At 37.2% G+C, this 21,347-nt stretch overlaps 1 protein-coding gene across 2 annotated transcripts in view; it reads right to left on the bottom strand.

Annotated features, from left to right (window-relative positions):
- Positions 1-13,461: 13,461 nt before the first annotated feature.
- ankrd52b (ankyrin repeat domain 52b) overlaps positions 13,462-21,347 on the bottom strand; it is a 30,773-nt gene continuing 22,887 nt past the window's right edge. For both annotated transcript variants that reach the window (XM_036560213.1, XM_036560212.1), the window contains exons 21-28: positions 20,712-20,931; positions 20,355-20,442; positions 20,190-20,273; positions 19,320-19,465; positions 19,142-19,224; positions 17,882-17,964; positions 17,679-17,770; positions 13,462-17,171 (exon numbers count right to left, since the gene is read on the bottom strand). In XM_036560213.1, coding sequence (XP_036416106.1) covers positions 16,927-17,171; positions 17,679-17,770; positions 17,882-17,964; positions 19,142-19,224; positions 19,320-19,465; positions 20,190-20,273; positions 20,355-20,442; positions 20,712-20,931 — 1,041 coding nt within the window. In that variant the 3' untranslated portion in view covers positions 13,462-16,926. The remainder of the gene's footprint in view (positions 17,172-17,678; positions 17,771-17,881; positions 17,965-19,141; positions 19,225-19,319; positions 19,466-20,189; positions 20,274-20,354; positions 20,443-20,711; positions 20,932-21,347) is intronic.

Raw genomic sequence — 21,347 nt, 5'->3', positions numbered from 1 at the left:
TTTTATTAAAAAACATTTTGAATGGTAGTGCACTTTTGGAAGATCTCATTTTGTTGATTTTGTTGTCATCAGTGTGTTTTGCTATGAATTTCAGTCAATTCAGTCATCCCCACTTGTGGCCTAAATAAGCAGCAGAATTCGATGGTGGACTTTCTTGCTCTGCGAAGGCTGGAGATTTAGATTTGGGCGATTGACTGATTTATAGCCTTGGTCTATAGAGAAGGAGGGTCTGTTAACAGTTTGAAGATTGTACATGGATACATCACCCATAACGTAGATGACTTTAAAGGGGGAATGCAACTGATTTTCTGCACAATTAAATGGTTAAGATGTAAACAGAGTCATTCAGAGTGGTTTGGTGTGAAATGCTCTGTTCTAGAGAAACTTACTGAGTCAGAATTGTTCACAGTGGTGGTGATAGGAACCAGACATCCACCTCTAAAAGCTCCCTCACAGCAAGTTATTACATGAAATGGTTATGAATACACTGCCTGATCACTGAGACATTGTTTTATGATAGTTCTGGGAAGATTTAGGACACTGACACAAAAAAAATCCCTAAATGTTTTTTTTTTTTTTCCTCAGATTTACCACTATTTTATCATTTTCAAGAAAACTCAGAAGACAGTTTTTGGTTTCTAAATAAAATTGATGTATTTGCACCACCACTGTAAAGCAATCTGAGTCTCTACAATCAACCATTTTACACCAAACCTCTCTGAACCATGCTGGATTTGTTTACATCTCAACCGCTGAGTTATGCAAATGCAGTAATGTCAAAAAAAAAAAAAAATTTAAATTCCACTTAATCAGCACAAGGAAGTATACGCAGTAGCAATGCCCGTTTTCAAATCAAGTGCAATCTTTTAGCAGTGTTACAACTGGCGTGTCTCAAAGTACATGAAAAGTGTTTTCATAGATGTGTCATGTTCTCTTTCCATTTCAAATACTTAAGGCTGGATTACGATCAAGATTAACTGACAGACATCTACCACCAATCCAATATTTGTCTGGTGTTTGTTGCTTTTGAATGAAGGTACACACAAACTTCCACAAACTCACAGTCACTGATAAATGAGATTTTTAAAATTCATTCTCGTCATACGGCTCAAATGGCCTTCATGAGAAGACCACTGGGCTTACCGTGATCCTGTTTTTTTTCATTAAAATATAATTGCTCTTCAATGAATACAGTATATTTAGTAGTTTGGTGGCTTAACATTCCTCTAGTTGTTGATATATTATTTCCATACGACACACACAACCACTTGCACACTTCAGAGACCGAAAGTTACAATGAAAGAGGAGATAAATAGTTTTGCACTAATATTATTCACATTGTAGCTAGCTAAATGCTGAACAAGGTATCAATACATAGCAGAGGTAGCAAAACATGACTTATTATTTATAATATTGATGACTTTTTCCTTTTATATGACAACAAGAATGAAATGGAAATGAGCAATATAAGGGGTCCAGACACTCAAGCCACTCTATTATGTGAGAAAAGGCTGCTGTCAGTTCATAAAGTCGTCCACAAATGAATGCACACAAACTCCTGTCAACTAAAGTCAAATCACATTACTGACTGGCAGCAGCAAAAGTTTTGCATCTACTTATATTGTTAATGCCAAGGAAAGAAGCTGCGTCGACAGAATGTCACCTTTTTTAGTCTCATTTAGAGCCCGACCGATACTTCGGTTAGCCAATAATATCAGCCGATATCAACAATTTAAGGTTTTAATCAGTATCAGTAAAAATGTTGCCAATAATGCACCAAAAATTTGTGACTTTCATGGTCCAAGATCCAAACTCATTATCTTCCAATAATACAGCTGTGCTACTTAATTGGGAAAATGTATCCAAACCCGACAGTTACCATAAGAATAATGCCATAATGTACAAATAAAACGTTATCTGTTAAGAAAATTGATGAGAAATAAGAGGTAATTAACAAAAAGTTAAAACCAGAGTTCTGTGTAGCTCCACCACTGCTACGATATTTATATTATTCAAAAACATTCATGAAGCGAGACAGATGTGAACTGACAATGTGTCGTTAGGCCTGGGTGATACCTAAAAATAATTTACAATTTTGTTAAAAAAATTTAAAGCTTAGACCTACCAATTTTTAGCTTATAGCTTTTTCAACATTGACTGATTTGTCATGTTAGCATCCTACATCTCAAAACCTGTTTACTGTAGACAAAGAAAGATACAGGTAAGCTTTCTTTGATCTTTAATGTAATGCATTCTTTTGCTTTCCAAAATTAAGGAAATGTGATGCAGAAAAGTGATGAAGAATTAGAAGCAAGTTTAACTTTTCATTTTTAGCCATTTGGCTACGTTCATCCCCATTCATCATCATTTCGCAATTTGCAGTCATGTTTTTGGTACAATGGGAGAAACAGGAATAGACCATTACATGTAAATGCTATTGAACACCTTTAAAGCATCATCATCAGCAGCTTATGTCAATCATTGCTGATATGAGTACATTACGTTATCGCCCAGGCCTGGTGTCAGTAAATAAATAAAATACAAATTATAATCGCCCGATATGAACAGTTATCAGGTTTTTCAGCCTATTACATTTGGTATCAGTCACAAAATTTCCATATCGGTCGGGCCCTCATCTCAAAAAGTACAGTATTCAAATGTAATTTTTTTTCTGTAAGGGAGCTTTATATGGTGACGGTGTTATAGAAATACAAGGCACAGGAAATCGCTCCAGAACCCGCAACTACACATCCACCCTTCCTCTGGGAAAAACACTATCAGCCACCGTAAAAAGACGTTAATAGCAGCAGCAACTACAATAAACTACGAAACATCCAACTTTTTGATGAAGTTTCCTGTGTGAGTGTTTGAGGGAGGATTAGTAAAAATTTTGAAATAACTATGCACACATTACACAAACCCAGAGGGTTATTCTGCTTTCGTTAGAAGAAATAAAGTATATACACAATCAAACGGTCCTCCAAATGGTAAGTTTCGGCTAAAACTTTCTAAAGTCTCTTAACTCTCTCAGATCCCCTGGCTGACTGAATAGGCACTGTCTGCAGTCCGCAGGGACCTCTAAGTAAACGTTTTGACTGTTCTACCCTAAAGTTTTTTTCTACAAAGAAAGAAAGATTAGTTTAATCAGCCATGCCATTTCAACCATCCTTACACAGTTACAGGGAATCAAACCTGAATTTAAAAACCTGTCCACAAAACTGCTTTGGAAAGGCCAAATACAAAGATTGTATTTTCTATTCACCAAATATAGAAAGAAAGCATCTAAAAACACAGAAGAACCAAACAACTCTGATTTCCTTCTTTACCAGAAAGTGCTAATGCATTCAATAGCATGCACCTGTAAACACAAGCAAGTCCTAGTTGATGATACAAACATGTAGGGAAGCATAATTTCTTAAAAATTAATTTTGCAAGCATCTCTCTACAATAATAAGCTGGTAAAATGTTAGAGAAACTACAACTAAGTTTCAGCATCGCTTTCGTACAAGAGAAGAAAACTAGAAAACTACAACGTACAACTAAATCACACATGAAAACACAAAAGCTACAACGGGGAAGAGACTGTAAACCTGGACTGAAACAGATTATGGTCAAAGGGGAATTTTATACAAAACACGATTTACTGAAATTGGGAAGTTTCTGGTAGAACTTTATTTGTGGCACAGTCAGCACTAGAACCATCATTTTCTCCAGGCTTAATCAGGCTGTATCTTGTAGGGCAATTGCAAGTTTTGGACCACTACTGTGACTGTGATTTAAACTGTGATTGTTTTCTATAAATTAAGGTCCAGTGGTCACTTGCATGAGTCCTTTCAGGAAAGTTTGTTCACTCGGTGGTCATCTTTGCAACACCACCGGGCAGTTATTTACAGCCATGCAAGACCAGACTCCTCTCCCTTTGAATGGGGAGAGACCAAAATACTCAAAACCGAAGGTCAAATCACTGTTTAAAAATATATATTTGAAATTACTGATAAAATCTGAAAAAAAAAAAACATAGTTTGTTTATTGCGCAAAAAACTAAGATTTTTCGGGTTATTCTTTCTACCGCGCTTGCACAGATCTCCACAACAGGATCTGGAACCCACTTCGATTGTGGATCAGCAATGTCTCTACTTCAACCGTTTGCTTTACATGAATGTTCACTGGTGTAAATAACCTGGCCTGAATGAATTGATGTGGTGCCCGCCCCCCACCCTCTATATCTGTTATATTTTATTTTCTAATATCTAACTCTCAACAGTGTTATTCAATTCTGATCCTACAATATTTATAACTTTCTTTTTCTGTTGTTTGCCATGTAGCCTTTAGCATACTAACTAGCCAGCTAGCAGCGTCAAGGGATGAAGCTGTATCAGCAGCCATGTGTAACAGATGGAGTACTTCGCAACCTAAAGCTCAGCAAAATTTTAAGACTTCACTGCTTTGGCTTATAAACATATACCATTATTTTCAGGTTTGAAAAGGAAACGTGTCCAATCTCACTGATTTCTGGGCAAGTTCTAATGGTAATACAGTAATGGAACAGGCCTTGAGGAGGCGCTGGGGATTCACCTGGGGGAAATGATGAGGCCAAGTGGACAAGGGAACCAGTACCGAAATGGGCAGTTGAATTCTTAGCTTAAGAATCAGACAGCTTATTTTAAGCCAGTTTTAACCAGCACTTGGTAATGAGGTTAAAGATCAGTGTTATTTTTTAAATTAGACCTAGTTGAACTTTCTCAATAAAACTTTCAAACTTTTCAATTGTGGTTCTTGTGATATATTCTGCTTATGATATTGTAGGCATTTATTCTTTATCTTTAGTAATGTAGTGATGGATTAAATACTTAACTGTCCACAGAGACCAAAATGGTTATAATCTAGGTCTGTTTGAATAGATATTGTCAGAATCAAAATGTCTATTCTTCTCAATATTACAGCCACATTAGTTACATATTGTCATTCCTGCAGGACAATGTTACATTTTCTGAACTTCTACAACAGTTACTTGGCCTCTGGGCAGTCCTTCGTATACTTAAACTAATTAAAATAGCTCTAACATGAATGAAACTGCACTATTTGCTATTTAGAGTACTACAACCAATGTTTAATTCTTTGTCATTTAATTCAATATCACATCATATTAAATCAATTATTTTTAAAATCAGGACACACTAGATTTTACAATAAGACAAAACAGCGAAAGCACCAGACTAAATAAGTTATGTACCATTCAAAGACTGCCAATTATTTCATTCCGAATATATCTTCCATGCAAAGAAGACTAGGAGCTTTCAGAAAATCAAAGTATACAAAATTACACTGAATGTGGCTTTAAGCTGTCTGACATCTAAAATGTTCAAGTAATGCACCTAAAAACTATCTGAGGTATCCTTTACCCAGCAGGTAAATGTAATAAAGACCCCCCGAAGGTCCTCTCCTGTTTAAGGACGTATGTTACCTAAACTTACCCAAACGTTAATTACTTGAAATTAAATAAATGCTCTGCGACTGAGGTAACAACTTGGGTGCATGCATACGTAGACAATTATATTCTTTGGATTCATGCTTGTTGATTCATATTTGATCAAAACAGCCATATTTCTACCATCTACCACAGTGATTTTCATGATAACAACAGACCAAACAATTTTAATAATAAAACTGGGGTTGCCTGGAGTCCCTTCACCCTATGTAGACTTTGCAACTGCCTCTGAAAGATCTATATACAAATGAAGAAGTCAGTATTCCTTATATTTGCCTACACGTCAGCTTTAGTCCAAAGCAGACGTGTTGCATAAGCATAAATGAAATGCATGATGTCCATTTAAGCAACAAAAACTGCTACTAAATCATAAAAATGCCTGAGGTAAATGTCTGTGTGCTTACAACTAATCAAGTGAAGAATTTCAACAGGACCATTTCCATGACCTCTCTATGAAAAGCTCCTTGAACCGCTAACAAACAACATGTCACGCAGATGGGTCTACTTTCATCACAAAAAATAGTTCATATCTGGATTTACAAAAAGGAAATATTTGGATGAGGGTTGTGCCTTGTATATCCTGTTAAACATTTCTTAACTGCAGAATTTTGGAACAATAAAGGGACCCTCAAGCCAGACTGGGAACCCCTCTCCTGGTGACATAACTTAAAAGGTGGGAAGAGCTGCTTTAGGTGGGTCATACATAAAGTGTTAGAGGGCCACATGCTCATGCACACACTGTCTTTTGTGTGCTTAAAATATTATTTTTTTAATTGTCTTTGCTAGCTGGTGAATGCAGCCAACTAGCTATTTTTTCTACTAGGAAGCTAAAATCCACTGTCCCCCAAAAATTCACCCCAAAGCAATTGTAGTTTTTCAACTACAGTCCCTCCCACTTCAACAGCTTTATTGCAAAGTTTGGGCACCCCTGGACAAATGCCAGTCATTGGGAATTATCAGCCGAGTGTGATACATTTTCTGACTCTTCAAACCTTGTGCCAACACTCAACATCTGTGGACTACAAAGCAGGAGAAGACCGTTATGGGGAACTGTGACAGTCAAAGCAAGACCTGGAAGACCAAGAAAACTCTCAGACAGAACTGCTCGTATGCTGCCAGAAAGGCAAAGCAAAACCCCCACATGACAGCAAAAGACCCACAGGAAGGTTTCACTGACAAGAGTGGTGGTGTAGTGTTCTAGCGTACAGTGCTGTTTGCACAAACATTTTCTGCATGGAATGGTCGTTAGAACAAAGCTTTACCTGTGGCCTTGTCACAAAAGTTAATATCTTAAGTATACAACAGAACTCAATTACCAAAGGTATGTTTGGAGAAAAAGGGAGCAGCATTTGATGAAAAGAACACCTTGCCAACTGTTAAGCTTGGGGATGAAAAAATGGATTCACTAAATATAAGCAAATTCTGTAAGCAAATTTGCCACAGTCAAAAACGGAAACTGTAAAGAGGCTAGCTTCTACAACAAGACAATGATACTGCATAGTCCACCAAAAACTGCTTCAAGAAACTCAAGCTGAAGCTTTTGGAATGGCCCTCACCATCCCCCAATTAAGTATCACTGAATATCTGTGAGTAGATGTTAAGCATCTTAATGTGTACATGAGCATTTGCAAAGTGGTCCCATTTGTTTAAACAGTTTGCTGTAGATTTTCTGTTTACTTCTTTTTACAAAAACATCAACAAAATATGTATTTTGGGTGCCCAAACTTTTACATGCAACTTTTCATCACCTGAAGGGGGATTCCTAGTCTGTCTGGCAAGGCCCTTTAAGGATGAAAGAGAAAGAAAAAAAAAGGTTTGGGAACAGTCAAACACAAAAATGCATTTATTTAATATATTTGTGTAATTCTGAGTAATGAGTAATAAATCTGCATGACTCAAAGCTAAAGCAGACATTCAGGACACTCACTCTGTAGTTTTTATCATATTAATAACAACAATAAACAGCCAGGAATGCAAACTGTAATATTTAGACTTCAATTTCATCACACTAAAAACTTTAACAGCTTTCTGGCTTAACTTTGAAACGGTGTTAAGTTTTTTTTTTTGTCTGTTTTCATAAAGCACAAACAGATTATCTGAAATCTGAGAGGCAAATTTTAAGCCACAGCATAACCAGAAATGCCAAGTAACTTTACAGTTCACCTTTTTTATATAGATTACATTTTTCCCCATAATAGATACTTCTTTACACGCATTTAGGAACTGTTTTGCGAGCCATATCTGATGCACAACGAAAGCTTATAATATGTACAATGCTGCATACATTATATGGCCTAAAATCTTAGTCCTTGGTAGTTAGTTAGGAAACACCACATTTGGATCATCCTTGAAGGGAAGGACATTTTTACCTTACGACAAAGGACATTTTTCCTCTTGTCATGGTACGGTACAGCTCAGAGTCAATAAAACACCACAAAAACTGACACTAAATTCAAACAGAGAAACTTCCAGCCAGAGTTAATACAGTGGAAGAACTGCACTGTAAACCTATCACGGATAACTGTCAAGTAGAGCCATTTACGCTGTACCTTTAAAGTTTAAGGCATATTCCAGGGATATTTCATCCAAAATAGAAAACAAGACTCCTATTGCCTTAAACTAATTCTTCAAGTAAAGTGGGACACAAATGTCCATGGAGGTAAGTGGGACACTTCCCGAAAAAGAATGTCGATGGTGTTGCTTATAAAAGACAGCCCTGACAATTAAACCTTTTTGAAATCAAGTATTCGAGGGATACTTTAGCATCTGTAAACTTTCTCTACTTCCCAAATCTCTATAATCTTGGCATAAAATCTGCGTTAGGTAAATTTAATTAGTAATTTACTAACTTAAACTTGAAGACTCACGCCCTTACTGAAATAACGGAGATCTTTTTCACCATAAGTCACTAAACTAAACAACATTTAATGTAGTAAACTGACTCTGCGAGTAAAACTACTCACATTGTTCCTTTCCCTCTATCATGTGCTCCAAAGCTCTGTAACGTATGTATTTTAACAGAATGGTGCCTGCTACTAGTATTGTGCAATTTTTACTCACTGCTATCTTATCAAACTGGCCCAGCTGCCATATTGCTACTTTCACAATCGGCCATTCAGTCTAAATTATGCATACTTCATACAATCTCATGCTATTCCAGAACAAGAATTATTGATCATTTTCAGCTGGTTGATGACCTTGACTCTCAGCAGAGACTCTTTTCTGTAGCACTGGATTCCTCGTAACCATTTGAAGGGGAATTTTTCAAAACTTCTGCATAAGATGTAAACAAAGTCATTCAAAGTGGTTTGGTGTGAAATGCTCCATTCTAGAGTCAGAATTGTTCACAGTGGTGGTGAACCAAACGTCCACCTCTAAAAGCTCCCTCACAGAAAGTTATTACCTGAATTGGTTATGAACACACTTCCTGATGTCTGAGACACTGTTTTACGATAGTTCTGAAAAGGTTTTGGAATAAAATTCGTTTTTTTAAAAAAAGCCAACAGAGTGTGTTCATGGTAGAGAGGTGCATGGAGGGTTTTTAAGGCAAAATAGTCCCCACAGAAAACACATTTTTATTGTAATTTTTTCAGACTTATGACTATTTTACTATGATCAACATTCTATATAAAACTTAGAAGACACACGTAGGTTCACTGATGTTTTTAGATAGTAAATAAAATGTATATATCTGTGTTGTAGTCATGGCGACCCCTGGTTCCTATCACCACCACTGTAAACAAATCTGAAACATTTCACACCAAACCACACTGAATGTCTCTGTTCATATCTCAAACACTGAAGCAAGCAAAAATTTTGGACAACGTGATGGAATTCCCCTTTAAGCCACTCCAGGGTGTTAAAAATTCAGCTACGCCTGTACATACAGGTCGAAAAATAAAAGTCCTTTTTGCAGTTTTCACTCAAATCTAAAGGTAGTGGGACTGGACAGAGAAAGACTAGCTCGAGACAGAAACAGACTCGTATGGCACTTGCAGGTTTTTTGTAACGCATGAGGTGTTAAGGTCAACCGTTTCTGATATGCAACAATATACATTCCCATATGGGCAAGGGCAGAGAGTGGAAAACTGAAAGCAACTCCAAAAGATGACAGTAAGGCATCCTCAAAAAACCAAAGGACATAGGAGTGGGTCTGAGAGGCATCAGAGGAGGCATCAACAGCTTTGAGCAATTTAACACCCTGCAGTGGCTTAAACAATGAGGACTCAGAGGAAGAAGAATAAACAGACAGAACAGAAATGTACATCTGCAATAGAGGGTAAACGTCTCGAACATCCTAATGGAATACTCCAGCATTTTTCAACCTGATCTCTGTCTGTGGCAAGCACTCCCGTAGGAGAGTGCACCAGTCTGATTCTGGGTCGAGGTCTGGGTCGGCCAATATTTGAGATTTCAGTATCGGTATTGATAAAGAAAAAGTGGTATCATGCCATCACTATTTAACTCTTATTTTCCAAGGTATATTTCGGTTTCTCCATCTGAATTTACATGCCCAAATCTTAAGGCAAATTATTCAGTAACTGCATGAAATAAATGTAAAGTGTTAGTGTTTTTTTTTTTTGTGAAAGCTCCTTTCAGTCTAATTTATTGCTGAAAGCCAGAAATCTTAGACGCTCTTTGTATTTTTTGAAAAATAATTTTTTACAGTGCATATCACTGAAGAGACACCATCTGAGATCCAGTTTATAGCTCAGATTTGTGGAAAAATGGGTCAACTTTCAGCTTCTTTTATTATAAAGTTTTAAAATGACATTACCCATCTATTTGACTGGGAAGATGACAGTTCAACTCATATATGACACGCACCTTTTGAATGTAGCTTATGAAATATTAAAGTTATGAGGTAAAGAATATAACGAAGTGCGTTTTGGAACCACTGGTGGTTCCATGGAGTTAAAGACGTTAATAGGATGCACAACGACATGGAAGCATATTGCACAGATGTTTAGATTTGTCTGACATTTGATGATGTATTTATTGAACTCCAGAACAGCAGAACACTTAGGTGAACAATTGTGCTGTGGAAACTCAAATATGTATTAACATTTACTCAAAACGACTTGTTGTATAAGCATGAATATATGCTTTGAGACTGTATGATCCTTTCATAGCCTTCTCTGCTTTTGGTTTACTGATCTAGATTACATTCATACATAAAGAAAGCAGACTTGAACTGCTGCACACTTCCATTTTACATGCCGCTACTGTTTTTATTTTCCATCTTAACGCAGCTCAATACTGTAGACGTTAAGCCTGCTTTGTTACCTTCTGAAGACGCTCCTCATTGCTGCAGGTTTTGGATAACGTCCATTTATGGCACATCTATGTACATAAATGGATCACAACTTATTACCTTAAATCTATTTTTTTTTAGAAACCCCCCACCCGCCAAGTTATTCCAGACCATTTCCGTTGGTCCACACATCATTTAATTTTACCACAAGGCGAACGATAGTGACGTTTTAAAGTATGCAAAAAACAGAAAACTTTTTTTGTGACTATTTCTGTAGAGTTAAAAATACAGTTAAAAAGATATTTTAGTTTATTAACCCTACTTCACCTAAACATTGCACTCTTCTGGAGTTCAATAAATACGTCATCAAATATCAGTTTAAAGTATCAGCCAAATCTGAGCATCTGACTAATGCTGATGATTTTTTAAAGCAATCATCTGCAGATGTTGATATGAATCCAACAGAAATCCCCAAGTACAAATGTTTAGAAATGAATTTGTAAAAGATTTAAACCAAAGAAACTATAATTAAGCCCAGCTCAGCCCTGCCGTCCATTCTTAACACTCAGAAATTACTGTCTGTGGTTTGCTACATACAGCTGACAGAGATCAGGCTGAAAGTAGGAAGATGAGGCTGGAGTTTTCCTTTAATCTGTTATTTAAACTATTATGGTAGTTACAGATCCCATTACAGTGCAATTTCAGTCAAAACTCCCAGATGAATTTCAAACTTACATTCACTTTTTCACCCCAGCAAATTTCCCGTATGAATATGGCTCAGTGGAGAGGTCTGTAAATCAGCATCTACCCACATATTTTATAATGTTCTGTTATGCCCTTGCTCTTTTTGGCAACTCATTAAAGGCAGTGCAAATAGAGTTTTTTAGTTTGAAATGTATATTGTGCTACGCACGTGTGCACATTGAGGTGCAAGCTCCACTGCTACCCTTTACTGATCCCAGAAGAGAGAGACAGACTCTTTTACTGTTATTCATACATACAGATAAACACACACACACACACACACAGAGAATATGAAGTTAAGATCCATTCTCTCTCTAACCTCAACATCACAACCCCAAAGGATAAGTTAAAACTACAAAAGCAAAATATGCATACACAAATACACACATACTTATTGATATATTAAAGATACAAAAGTGCGTATTCATAAATAAGTGCTTTGGGTCAGTGTAGAGAGGAAATTTCGTTGCATTAGGAAAGGCTGTAGCTCATCTATGGTATGGAGCACTGATAAAACTGGTCATCCATAATTATTATTTTTTCCCCTCTATTCTTTCAATCAATATGTACTTGCTTCTAAGGTAGGAAACAGTCTATGTATAAATAAGGGACTACAGCTGTACTGCCTCAATTTACTGTATAAACTCTGTCCCTGGGACAGTTTCACCACAGTTTTTGGGCACAAATCCTAAATTTACACTATAATTAAACAGGGACTCCACTTATCTTTCAAGATTTCAGCATAATTAAGTGGTTAAGATGTCAACAAATTCATTCAGAGTGGTTTGGTGTGAAATGCTCCGTTCTAGAGTCAGAACTGTTCACAGTGGTGGTGATAGGAACCAGACATCCACCTCTAAAAGTTCCCTCACAGAAAGTTATTACACAATATAGGTATGACTACACTGCCTGATGTTTGATACACTGTTTTATGACAGTTTAGAGAACATTTAAGGCCTTTACACACCGAGTGTGATTTATTCATGCAAATTATCCGAACGATTATAAATTAATTTGGTCATGTGTATAAAACAATATCTTGCAAACAAAATGAGATTTTTCGGAGAGTGAAAATGCAATATATGTTTTTCACCCTCTGTTCAATTTGAACTGAACTCGCCAATCATGGTCGTCTCTGCAGTTGGCATGGAGACAACAAAGACGACAGAGCGGCTGTGTCCCAGCAACTGCAACTTTTTAACAAACGTCAAAAGGATCAGAATCTCTAAAGGCAGCTTAAACTGGGCTTTAAACATCTGAGTTTATATGTGGAAGCACTCAGAGTTTCAGCCTCTGAATGAAGAGATGAAGCTCTTTGCTCTACTTTAACAAAATGGAAAGCAGTCCACAGTTCTTTCTGTGAGGAGCAATTCTGTCCGTTTGTTTTCTGCTTCGTCATGTGTTGAGCTGTATCTCCAAAAGCAGCTCAAACTTAGCAGAGATCCCAGCTGACTGAGACAGAAAACTCTAAGTTCTTTCACTTTTCCAAAGTGAAACCTTTACCATGAGAAGCAAAGAAAGTATTTTTGAAAGAACTGTTTGTGTGTGTTTTTTCCACAGCAAAATTTCCCAACTGTTCTGGTATGTACATTTCTGTGTCATTTACATGAGCCACATTCAGTGTGTAATGGCCTTTAGGCTTAAATGCATGCATGCTAAAGACGTACATGCACAGCACTGTAAGGCAAAACAGCACCCAAAGAAAATGTATTTTTTTCAGGTTTTCACTATTTTATCATCATCAACATGAGGAATGTGTAGGTTCACTGGAGGTTTCAGATCATAAATAAACAGCTTTATTTGCATTCCTGTCACCACCACTGTAAAGAAATCAGAGTCGTTCTCCATCAAACCATGCTGAATGACTTTGTTTACATCACAAGGAGTGAGTTATGCCGCAATTTAGAAAAATTGGTGGACTTGCCCTTTAAGCCTAGTTCAATGCTAAAGGAAAAAAACAATTTCATTTAAAAGGAAATTAACAGCTGCAATAAATATCTCCTTTTCCAACTGCTTAAATCATAATGTCACTGAATGGCTTTTTCAACATGAGTTTGACCCCTACTCTGACATCATATAAAAAGGCTTATGAAAAAATGTCATTTAGGTAGATTAATACAATCATCTTTTAGCGCAAATATGAGGAACAGCAGTGACAGCGGAGTCGCCTACACCTACAAAGAGTAAAGGATACTGACTCATTTTCATCAAGATGTAGCAGACGACCAGTACTGGCCACAAAGGGTGCAATATATGCAATTTGTTTGTTTTTCCTATCAAGCACCTCTCCAAAATTGGCTGGCCCTGCTTTTTTTTTGTTAGTTGGAGAGCCCTCAGCAAATCAAAATCGATACATATAAAAACAGATGAGAAACCAATCAATCAGTACTGATGACAATTTTTGTGTATATTCCTATCATGAGGTATAATGATCTGACACACACAAGTAGAAAACAAAATGTTCCTACAAGATACTAAAGAGAAGCCACTTATTTTGGAAAAAGAAAAAGAAAAAAGTAAAGAAAAAGTCGGTGGGGTCCTTAAGAAGCCCTTGTAAAATGAGTGTAAGTATTTTGTGGGAACATTGTACATGAGAGGAAAGCCAAAGCACACACACTAAACCACATGAGAGGACTAATTATCTTTAGGAGAAAGAACGTTCATTAATATATGCATACTTAAAGCTTTTGTGTAATTAAAAGCCCTTAAAATACTGATTGTCAATTAAAAGAACGATGAAGAAAAAAATAATAAAAATAAAAAAAAATTAAAGGCATTACCACTTTCCCCTCCCCTCTACACTAGCCTTATCTGAAATGACATTTCTCTAAACAGACCTAGAGGAGGGTTCCTGGATCTGCCGCACCACATTATTGAATTAAAGTGAGCTACACAAAGTTTTGGGACACAAATAAAAGATGTTATATCAAGTTTTCCTCAAACAAGTACTGTACATTTACATTAGCAAGATTAAATTATAAAAGTGTAACCACAAAATAATTTCACATAAAAGTAAATCAGTTTATTCTCCGACTGGTTTATGAGTGATGCAGGTCCAAACAGTGGGATTCCCCTCATGATGCCATGCTATAATGATGCAACAGCCTGAAGTGTACAGTAAAATAACGCTGCTGTCGGAAGGAAAATCTCCATTTTTGTCATTTTCCAGTTTTTGACATTATTTAAAAATGTGTGTTGCCCTTCACATTGTGTGTAAATTTCATGATGAATGGACCAAAATAAATGTCCCAAAAAGACTTGAAAAGTCTGGTTCCATTGACTTACATTAAAAATGTTTTTTTCTCCTGTAAAGTATCATTTTGGAGATACAAGGTTTTCTTCCGACAACAGCGATATATTACTTGGGATTTACAGCACTATGCAAAAGCCGTGAAAACTTTTTATCTGAGCACTATCTGAGCAGTAAGTGTCCTTTTTCCAGTAACATTAGAATAAATACAAGTAAACATAAATGCAGTAAAACAACCAAAACGAGAAGTGTTTAAGATTATTAATATGGAAAGAGCACAGGTTTGGTTCTTCTGCACTCCAGCCATGGCATGGATTTGTTCAGTTACATCAGCAGCACCGGATTTAATTTAGTGAAGTTATTGATGAGATATACTTGGTATTGGATGGTGACTGCAAATACTGGGCTTCATTGAAGTTATTCTAATGGTAAAAGCCCAGATAGACAGCTTTATGTAGCATTTTTTCAGACAAACTAAGACTTTTGCACAGTACTGTATACAAATTTGATGTTGAGATGCATCACCTGGAAGTTGTATTATGTGTCATGTATGCATGTCATTATTATATTATAATTACATTATCAATTATATCATATTATGTAAAAGGGAAAAAAATGAACGATTTGTAATAAAATTATGTCCTATTTTAATACGCTGGGCTGAATCCACTAGTCATCCGATCTATAACGACTGGCGTACAGCTAATTAAATCTAAACAAAGCTGATGTTTTGTGAAAGATTATGCTTATACCTTGTTGATCATTCAAGGGAAATGTGTTATTTTGATGCCAGTCTAGGAGCAGCACTGGGATTTAAACCCACAACCTTCCGGTTGCTGGCTCACCTATGTCATTGACATCTAGGCTTCAGACCTTTCTGTGCAGGCACAACTGGCCCAAGAACACTTGATTTTCCTCCTGGTTTCTATTTTCAAGAAGGAAAAAAAAAAAAGTTTTACTTGTAAAGTTGTTAATTCCTCCTTCAATATTTTCACTTGCTATGAATTACTGGCCACAGACAAGCAGCTTTCGTGGTTATTCTCAGAGCTGCACCAAAACTACACACAGAATATCCATGTATTTGAGTGCTCAAGAGACATTATCATTGAAAATGAGGGTGTTTTTGAGAAACATCAGTACACAGACTATAGTCATTTGCCATTTTTGATTAAAGCAGGCGCTTGTTAATGAAGGCCTAATTGCTTTCATGTGCAAAGGTTAAATTATTTCTGAACAAACAACGTTTAGAAATTCAAAGCAAGCGTGAGGTATGCTGTGACAACTGGTACGGTTATTGCTCTCATAAAAAAAGAAACACAGGAATTAAAAAGACCCGCACATCAGAATGAAGAGAAGGCAGCTTTATCATTAGCAGCTATCATGAAACCTCACTTCAAAACTGTTTTCTGATGGAGGAAACAAAACATGTGCAAACCTTGGCATTCAGCAAACAGTTTCGATCGTAACAAATGAATGAGATCGTCTGAAATTAATTTATAATAGCAACGTAGTATGTGTGCTTTGACGTCTTCCTCTCATTTCATACAAAAGATCGTTTTTGTTGAGCAGAACTGTTTTCTTAAAGAAAAGGAGGGAGAGTAAGGGGTCAAGAGAAGGATGTAGAATAAGAAAAGGGGGGGTACTAGCATGGTCTGAACAGCACAGGCACAACACTAAGACATCTGGAATTATCCAGAAAATTATTTGAGAAACAAAAAACAAAACCAAAAACAAACACGGTCATTAAGGTGTTCTATTTGTAGTAACGTGCAGACAACCCCTAATTTTCTCAACAGTAGAAATCTGGGATTTGCTATTGCTGAGACGGGTTTTGCCTGGAAATAAATAGCTCTGTGTACAGTCAAACCTATGTAAGACCAGCTACAGTTGCTTGTGATCACCAGAACGGATATATCTAAGAGAATGCGGGGACTTTCAGGGGCTGAAACGGAGAGGGGTTAATAATTGCATATACAACAAGTTTGACTGCACAGTTAAGAGGAACTCGACGTAACACGTATGCATGCGTGTGCACACATTCACACGCACGAAGTAGTACATTCCTGCCCTTATAATAGTGTGGGTGGGTTATACAGGTGTTATAGTTGGACATTAAGGAAAAGGGGAATCAGCATATGGAGGTGGGGGGTGGTCTGCTGAGGGTGCGTGCATGTTAAGAGGGTGTACTTCTCACTCGGTGAGGCAGCTGTCCAGCCCTACAGTGCCGTGACGTTCCTTGGAATAGCTGTGCCGTAGGCTGCCATTGGGCAGGGGGTGATGAGTGGCAATGATGCCACAGTGCTTTAACAGATTGAGGCTGTAACTGGTACCAGAAGTGGGGTCTTTGGGAGGAAAAGGCTTCATGGTGGAGAGGATGAGGGCCAGGCAGTCTGCCACATCTTTATTTGGCGCACACGCCAAAGCCGGGGTGTGACCTAAAGTGACAGAAGTAGGGTCAGGATTCAACATCAGCAATTACTGAAACTGTGTTTGAATGAAAAAAAAAAAAAAGTATGATGTGTTTACAGCTGTTGTGTTTGCTAGAAACGTACTGACTGCATTTTTGAGTTCTGCTCAAAATGAGCTAAAATTGTCACTACTGAAACAGTCGCTACTGGAACATCTGGTAAAGTTTGGGAAGTGTTATGATTGTTTTGTAGTGACAAAATGGAAAGTGCCATCATTAGTTTTAATAAAATAAACATAATTAAGGTAGAGTCACTCAAAACAAAAGGATTTTAGTCTCAAGTTCAAATGTGATTTTAACTCTGCTCCAATTTGAATGATCCATATAGGAATAGAAAGCAGTCAGTAGTGTTATGAAAAAACAAAAAAAGTAAATGAAAAATGATTACAGAAGAATTATTAGAAAATTGAAGCGTACAGATAACTCTTTGCACCGAAGTATATATACACAAAATATTTAAAATTGAGGAACTAACCTTCCTCATCTACAGCCAGAACTGTGGCACCTCGACTTAAGAGCACCTCCACCACAGTGGCCAGGCCATTTCGCGCCGCAATATGAAGAGGCCTTGCGTTAGAGAGACATAATTGAGATAAAGTAACAGGAAAAATGCACAAGTGAACAAAACCAATAACAGGAAATGCTAATAGTATTTATAAAGCATTTACGGAGCCTCACATTTGGAGAGCATTGTTTGTTGCATTGATGAGGGAAAGGTCATCAATCTCAGCCAGAATCAGCAGGGCACACATCTCATGACTCTGCAATATTAAAGAGAAGTACCGTCACCACTCACTTCACTGGATAAGTGCTACATCTAGATGATGGGCTTGTGATTTAACATACTTCACACACACAATGTCTTTTGACTTCGTACTTGAATGAATACAAACAAAAGTATTTGTTCATTGATAATTAAAAAAAGTAATAATAAAAAAGCTCCTTACTCAACAGAATATACATATAATTTACATAAAGCACACCCTGTTTTGATAGTGAGCCAATAAGAAATGGTATTCGGTATCTCATGAGCTAATGGTCACTCTGATAGTTGGAGTTTGGAATTGAGCAGGAGGTGCACTGCTCCCCCTACTGGACAGAGCTCAAATATGTCCACAGTGTTAAAATTACAACAATGGAGAATAATAAAATGTGAAATGGACAAAATGTCAACCTTTTTTCCAGATAAAGTGATGTGATTGTAGTGTGATGATTTTTATAAAACACTGTCTGACTGAGTGATAATACTAAAGTATATGAACTTCTACTCTACTAGGTAAGCTTAGAGAGGAAGTTATTACTGTATCACTAGTTTAAAGCAAAGGCCTTTAAATAGAATGCAATTGAGGCCATTCGGAATACAATTTGTGTCAGACTGAGCGAGATGGATAATCCTGTAAATAGTTCATTAAATAGATGAATAATAACCCTGTAAACAACTGTATCTGATTACATTCTCAATCAGAAAATTTAAGTACGTTCTACACATGTGCGTTCGCGTTTGGTTTATAACGTTCAACGTGGCGGGAGCAGAAACTGGTCTGTAGAGGAGACGAAGTTTATGCTTTGAGCTTTAAAAGATGGCGGTGGGACGGGCGTCCAGCTTATGTGTCTCAGAACACGACGTCTTCCTCTCGGCCTTTTTTAACAAGTACATGTTAAGTCAGACTCAGGAAAACATACATCATTTTAAAGCAATTAAAAACAAAAACAAAAGCGCTGCGATGCATGTATTTTTTGATCGGATTACTTGTAGTGCACGTCAACAGAGATTTTCATCAGATTGTTGAGTAGAGTGAGCATATAAACACCTCAGTCTTAATCTATAATCGGAATGTATTCAAGTGAATTGGCAAACATCTTTGCATGTAAACACAGCCAATGAAAACAAGCCAATTTCAGAGAGTTTAAAAAGGTAGGGTCTGAATGCCCCCTTACTCTGCTACACGCCAAGTGTAGTGCTGTATTGTTGTTGATGTCCAGCAGTGACAGGTCTGCTTTGGCCTGATGCAGTAAGATCTCTGCAAAACAGACAGAAACATGAGACTAGTGACTCTAATGTTGTGGATGTGCCAAATGAATTAACTAAAATGAACAAAATGAAACAGCTACGTACCAACAGCAGAGGTCTGCCCATTCTCAGCAGCCACCATCAGTGCTGATCGTCCTGAATAATCAACCGAGTTTACCTCAGACCCCCAGACCAAAGCCAGCTGCAACCCAGAAACCTTCTCTGCATGAGCAGCTGCATGCAGTGGGGTCCTTCAGACAAAGCACAGAGATACAGAATCAACAGTTTGATACTGACAACCTAGAAGATACAATTCTGATCACTATGCTGTTCTTACAAGTATTATGCTAAATTTATTTTAGGAGCGCTTGCTTTGTCATTTAGGGCGTGTTCACGTGTGGTTACTCTTAATGCAGTTCATTAGAACAAGTGAGAACACTGCCATTTACTTAAACTCCAGCAGAGCCTGACGCTTGGAGACATATGCGATTTTTGGATTATTTTTATTAGTCTGTCATGAAAAGCTGACAATTTAAAGAGTGGAACATATATAAACATTACGAATTATAGCCACCTATTGAGTAGTTTGGTTAAATAGAGTATTGCTTTAGGTACTCTGTTTCATCAGTTATTACAATCTTTAAAAATATGGTTCTTCAAGGGTTCTTTAGTAAAATAAATGGTTCTATGTAGAACCATGAATACTCAAAGAACCCTGTGCATGATGACAGTTCTTTGCATTGTTTCTTCAGATTGACAGAGAATGTGGTTCTATATAGAATCCTTTTAGAAAAGGGTTCTTTATAGCTTCATAAAGGGTTTCACTAGTGTTACAAGCCAAAGAACACATTTTTGATACTACATAGAACCCTTTTTGCTAAGTGTATCATTTAAGAAGGGGAAAAAGTGATACCTGTGCATCCCTACTGAAAATACTAATAAAACTTCTGTTCTGTACCGACAAGAGATACCCACCTTCCTTTGGCATCTCTGAGGTTGATAATCTCGGTGCCCATCGTTTCCACCAACAGCTCAGCAGCAGCATCATGGCCAGTCATTCTACAAGAGACAACTCTGCTTTCTCTGTCCACATTTTTAAAAATGATCTATACTGTTGCTAAACAGATGGAAAATACTTACAGTGCACAGTGCAGTGGAGTGAAGGGATTTCCTTCCTGGATACTTAACGGTTTATGTTCAAGTAAAACTTCCAAACAGTCCTTGTGCCCTAAATATATGATAAACGTAACCAGGAATACAGAAAAGGAAATAGTTAAAATAATTAAAAAGACATTTGTCTTTTTGTTTGTGTTTTCACTTTATTCTATATTCTACAGCTCTGTTTGTTAAATCTTCCTAATAATTATTTGAAACCTGTGAAGCTGCAGGACTAGCACGTTACAAACATTATAAATATCTATCTGTAGCAAAATTATATATAATTTGAAAACACTGATTCTAAACATTCTGGACAGTCAAACTTTAGAAAGTCCTTACCGTGGTAGGCTGCCCAGTGAGCAGGTGTGTAGCCACTGTAATCCAGTAGAGAGTCCAGAGGGTCTGACTGGGCGGCTGCCTGTAGCAGCAGTCGCAGTAGCTCTGCGTGGCCACAGGAGGCGGCCAAGTGCAGAGGGCTCCTGCCACGCACATCCCTGCAGTGTGCCGAAGCTCCATGTTCCAGCAGAGCTGACACGCAGTCCTCACTGCCCATCACCGCCTGCAAGTGTGGGGGAGAAAGTGGACAGTACAGAGTCAGATGACAGGATATAAAGTAAGAGAGAAAGACATGCTCATATCAAATTAGTCAAATTCAGTACTTCAACACTATTTTCAGACTGTCTTTTTTGTATCAGGTAATATGCAAGTTGGCATTGTTAATGAACACACACTTCCTAAGTACTCTGTTCTACCCTGATGGATCTTCTCTTTTTACTTTACTACTTTTTATTACTATTACACAGTATTGTAAAAGACAGCAACCACACTTGCAATAAGGAATCTTATTGTTTATGAATACATTTTAGATTGGTGGAATTCCCCTTTGGACCACTATTGGAGTCCCATCCTCTTCAACTATTCAAAAATTCACCCAAATTCTATTTTAGGCATTAATTTTCTCAATTCAGCTGGAAA

Source organism: Colossoma macropomum, unplaced genomic scaffold (assembly GCF_904425465.1).
Source record: "Colossoma macropomum unplaced genomic scaffold, Colossoma_macropomum, whole genome shotgun sequence".
Classification (NCBI taxonomy): Eukaryota; Metazoa; Chordata; class Actinopteri; order Characiformes; family Serrasalmidae; genus Colossoma; species Colossoma macropomum.
Note: the sequence above shows the minus strand (reverse complement) of the source record. Positions and strands in the feature narration are given on the sequence as shown.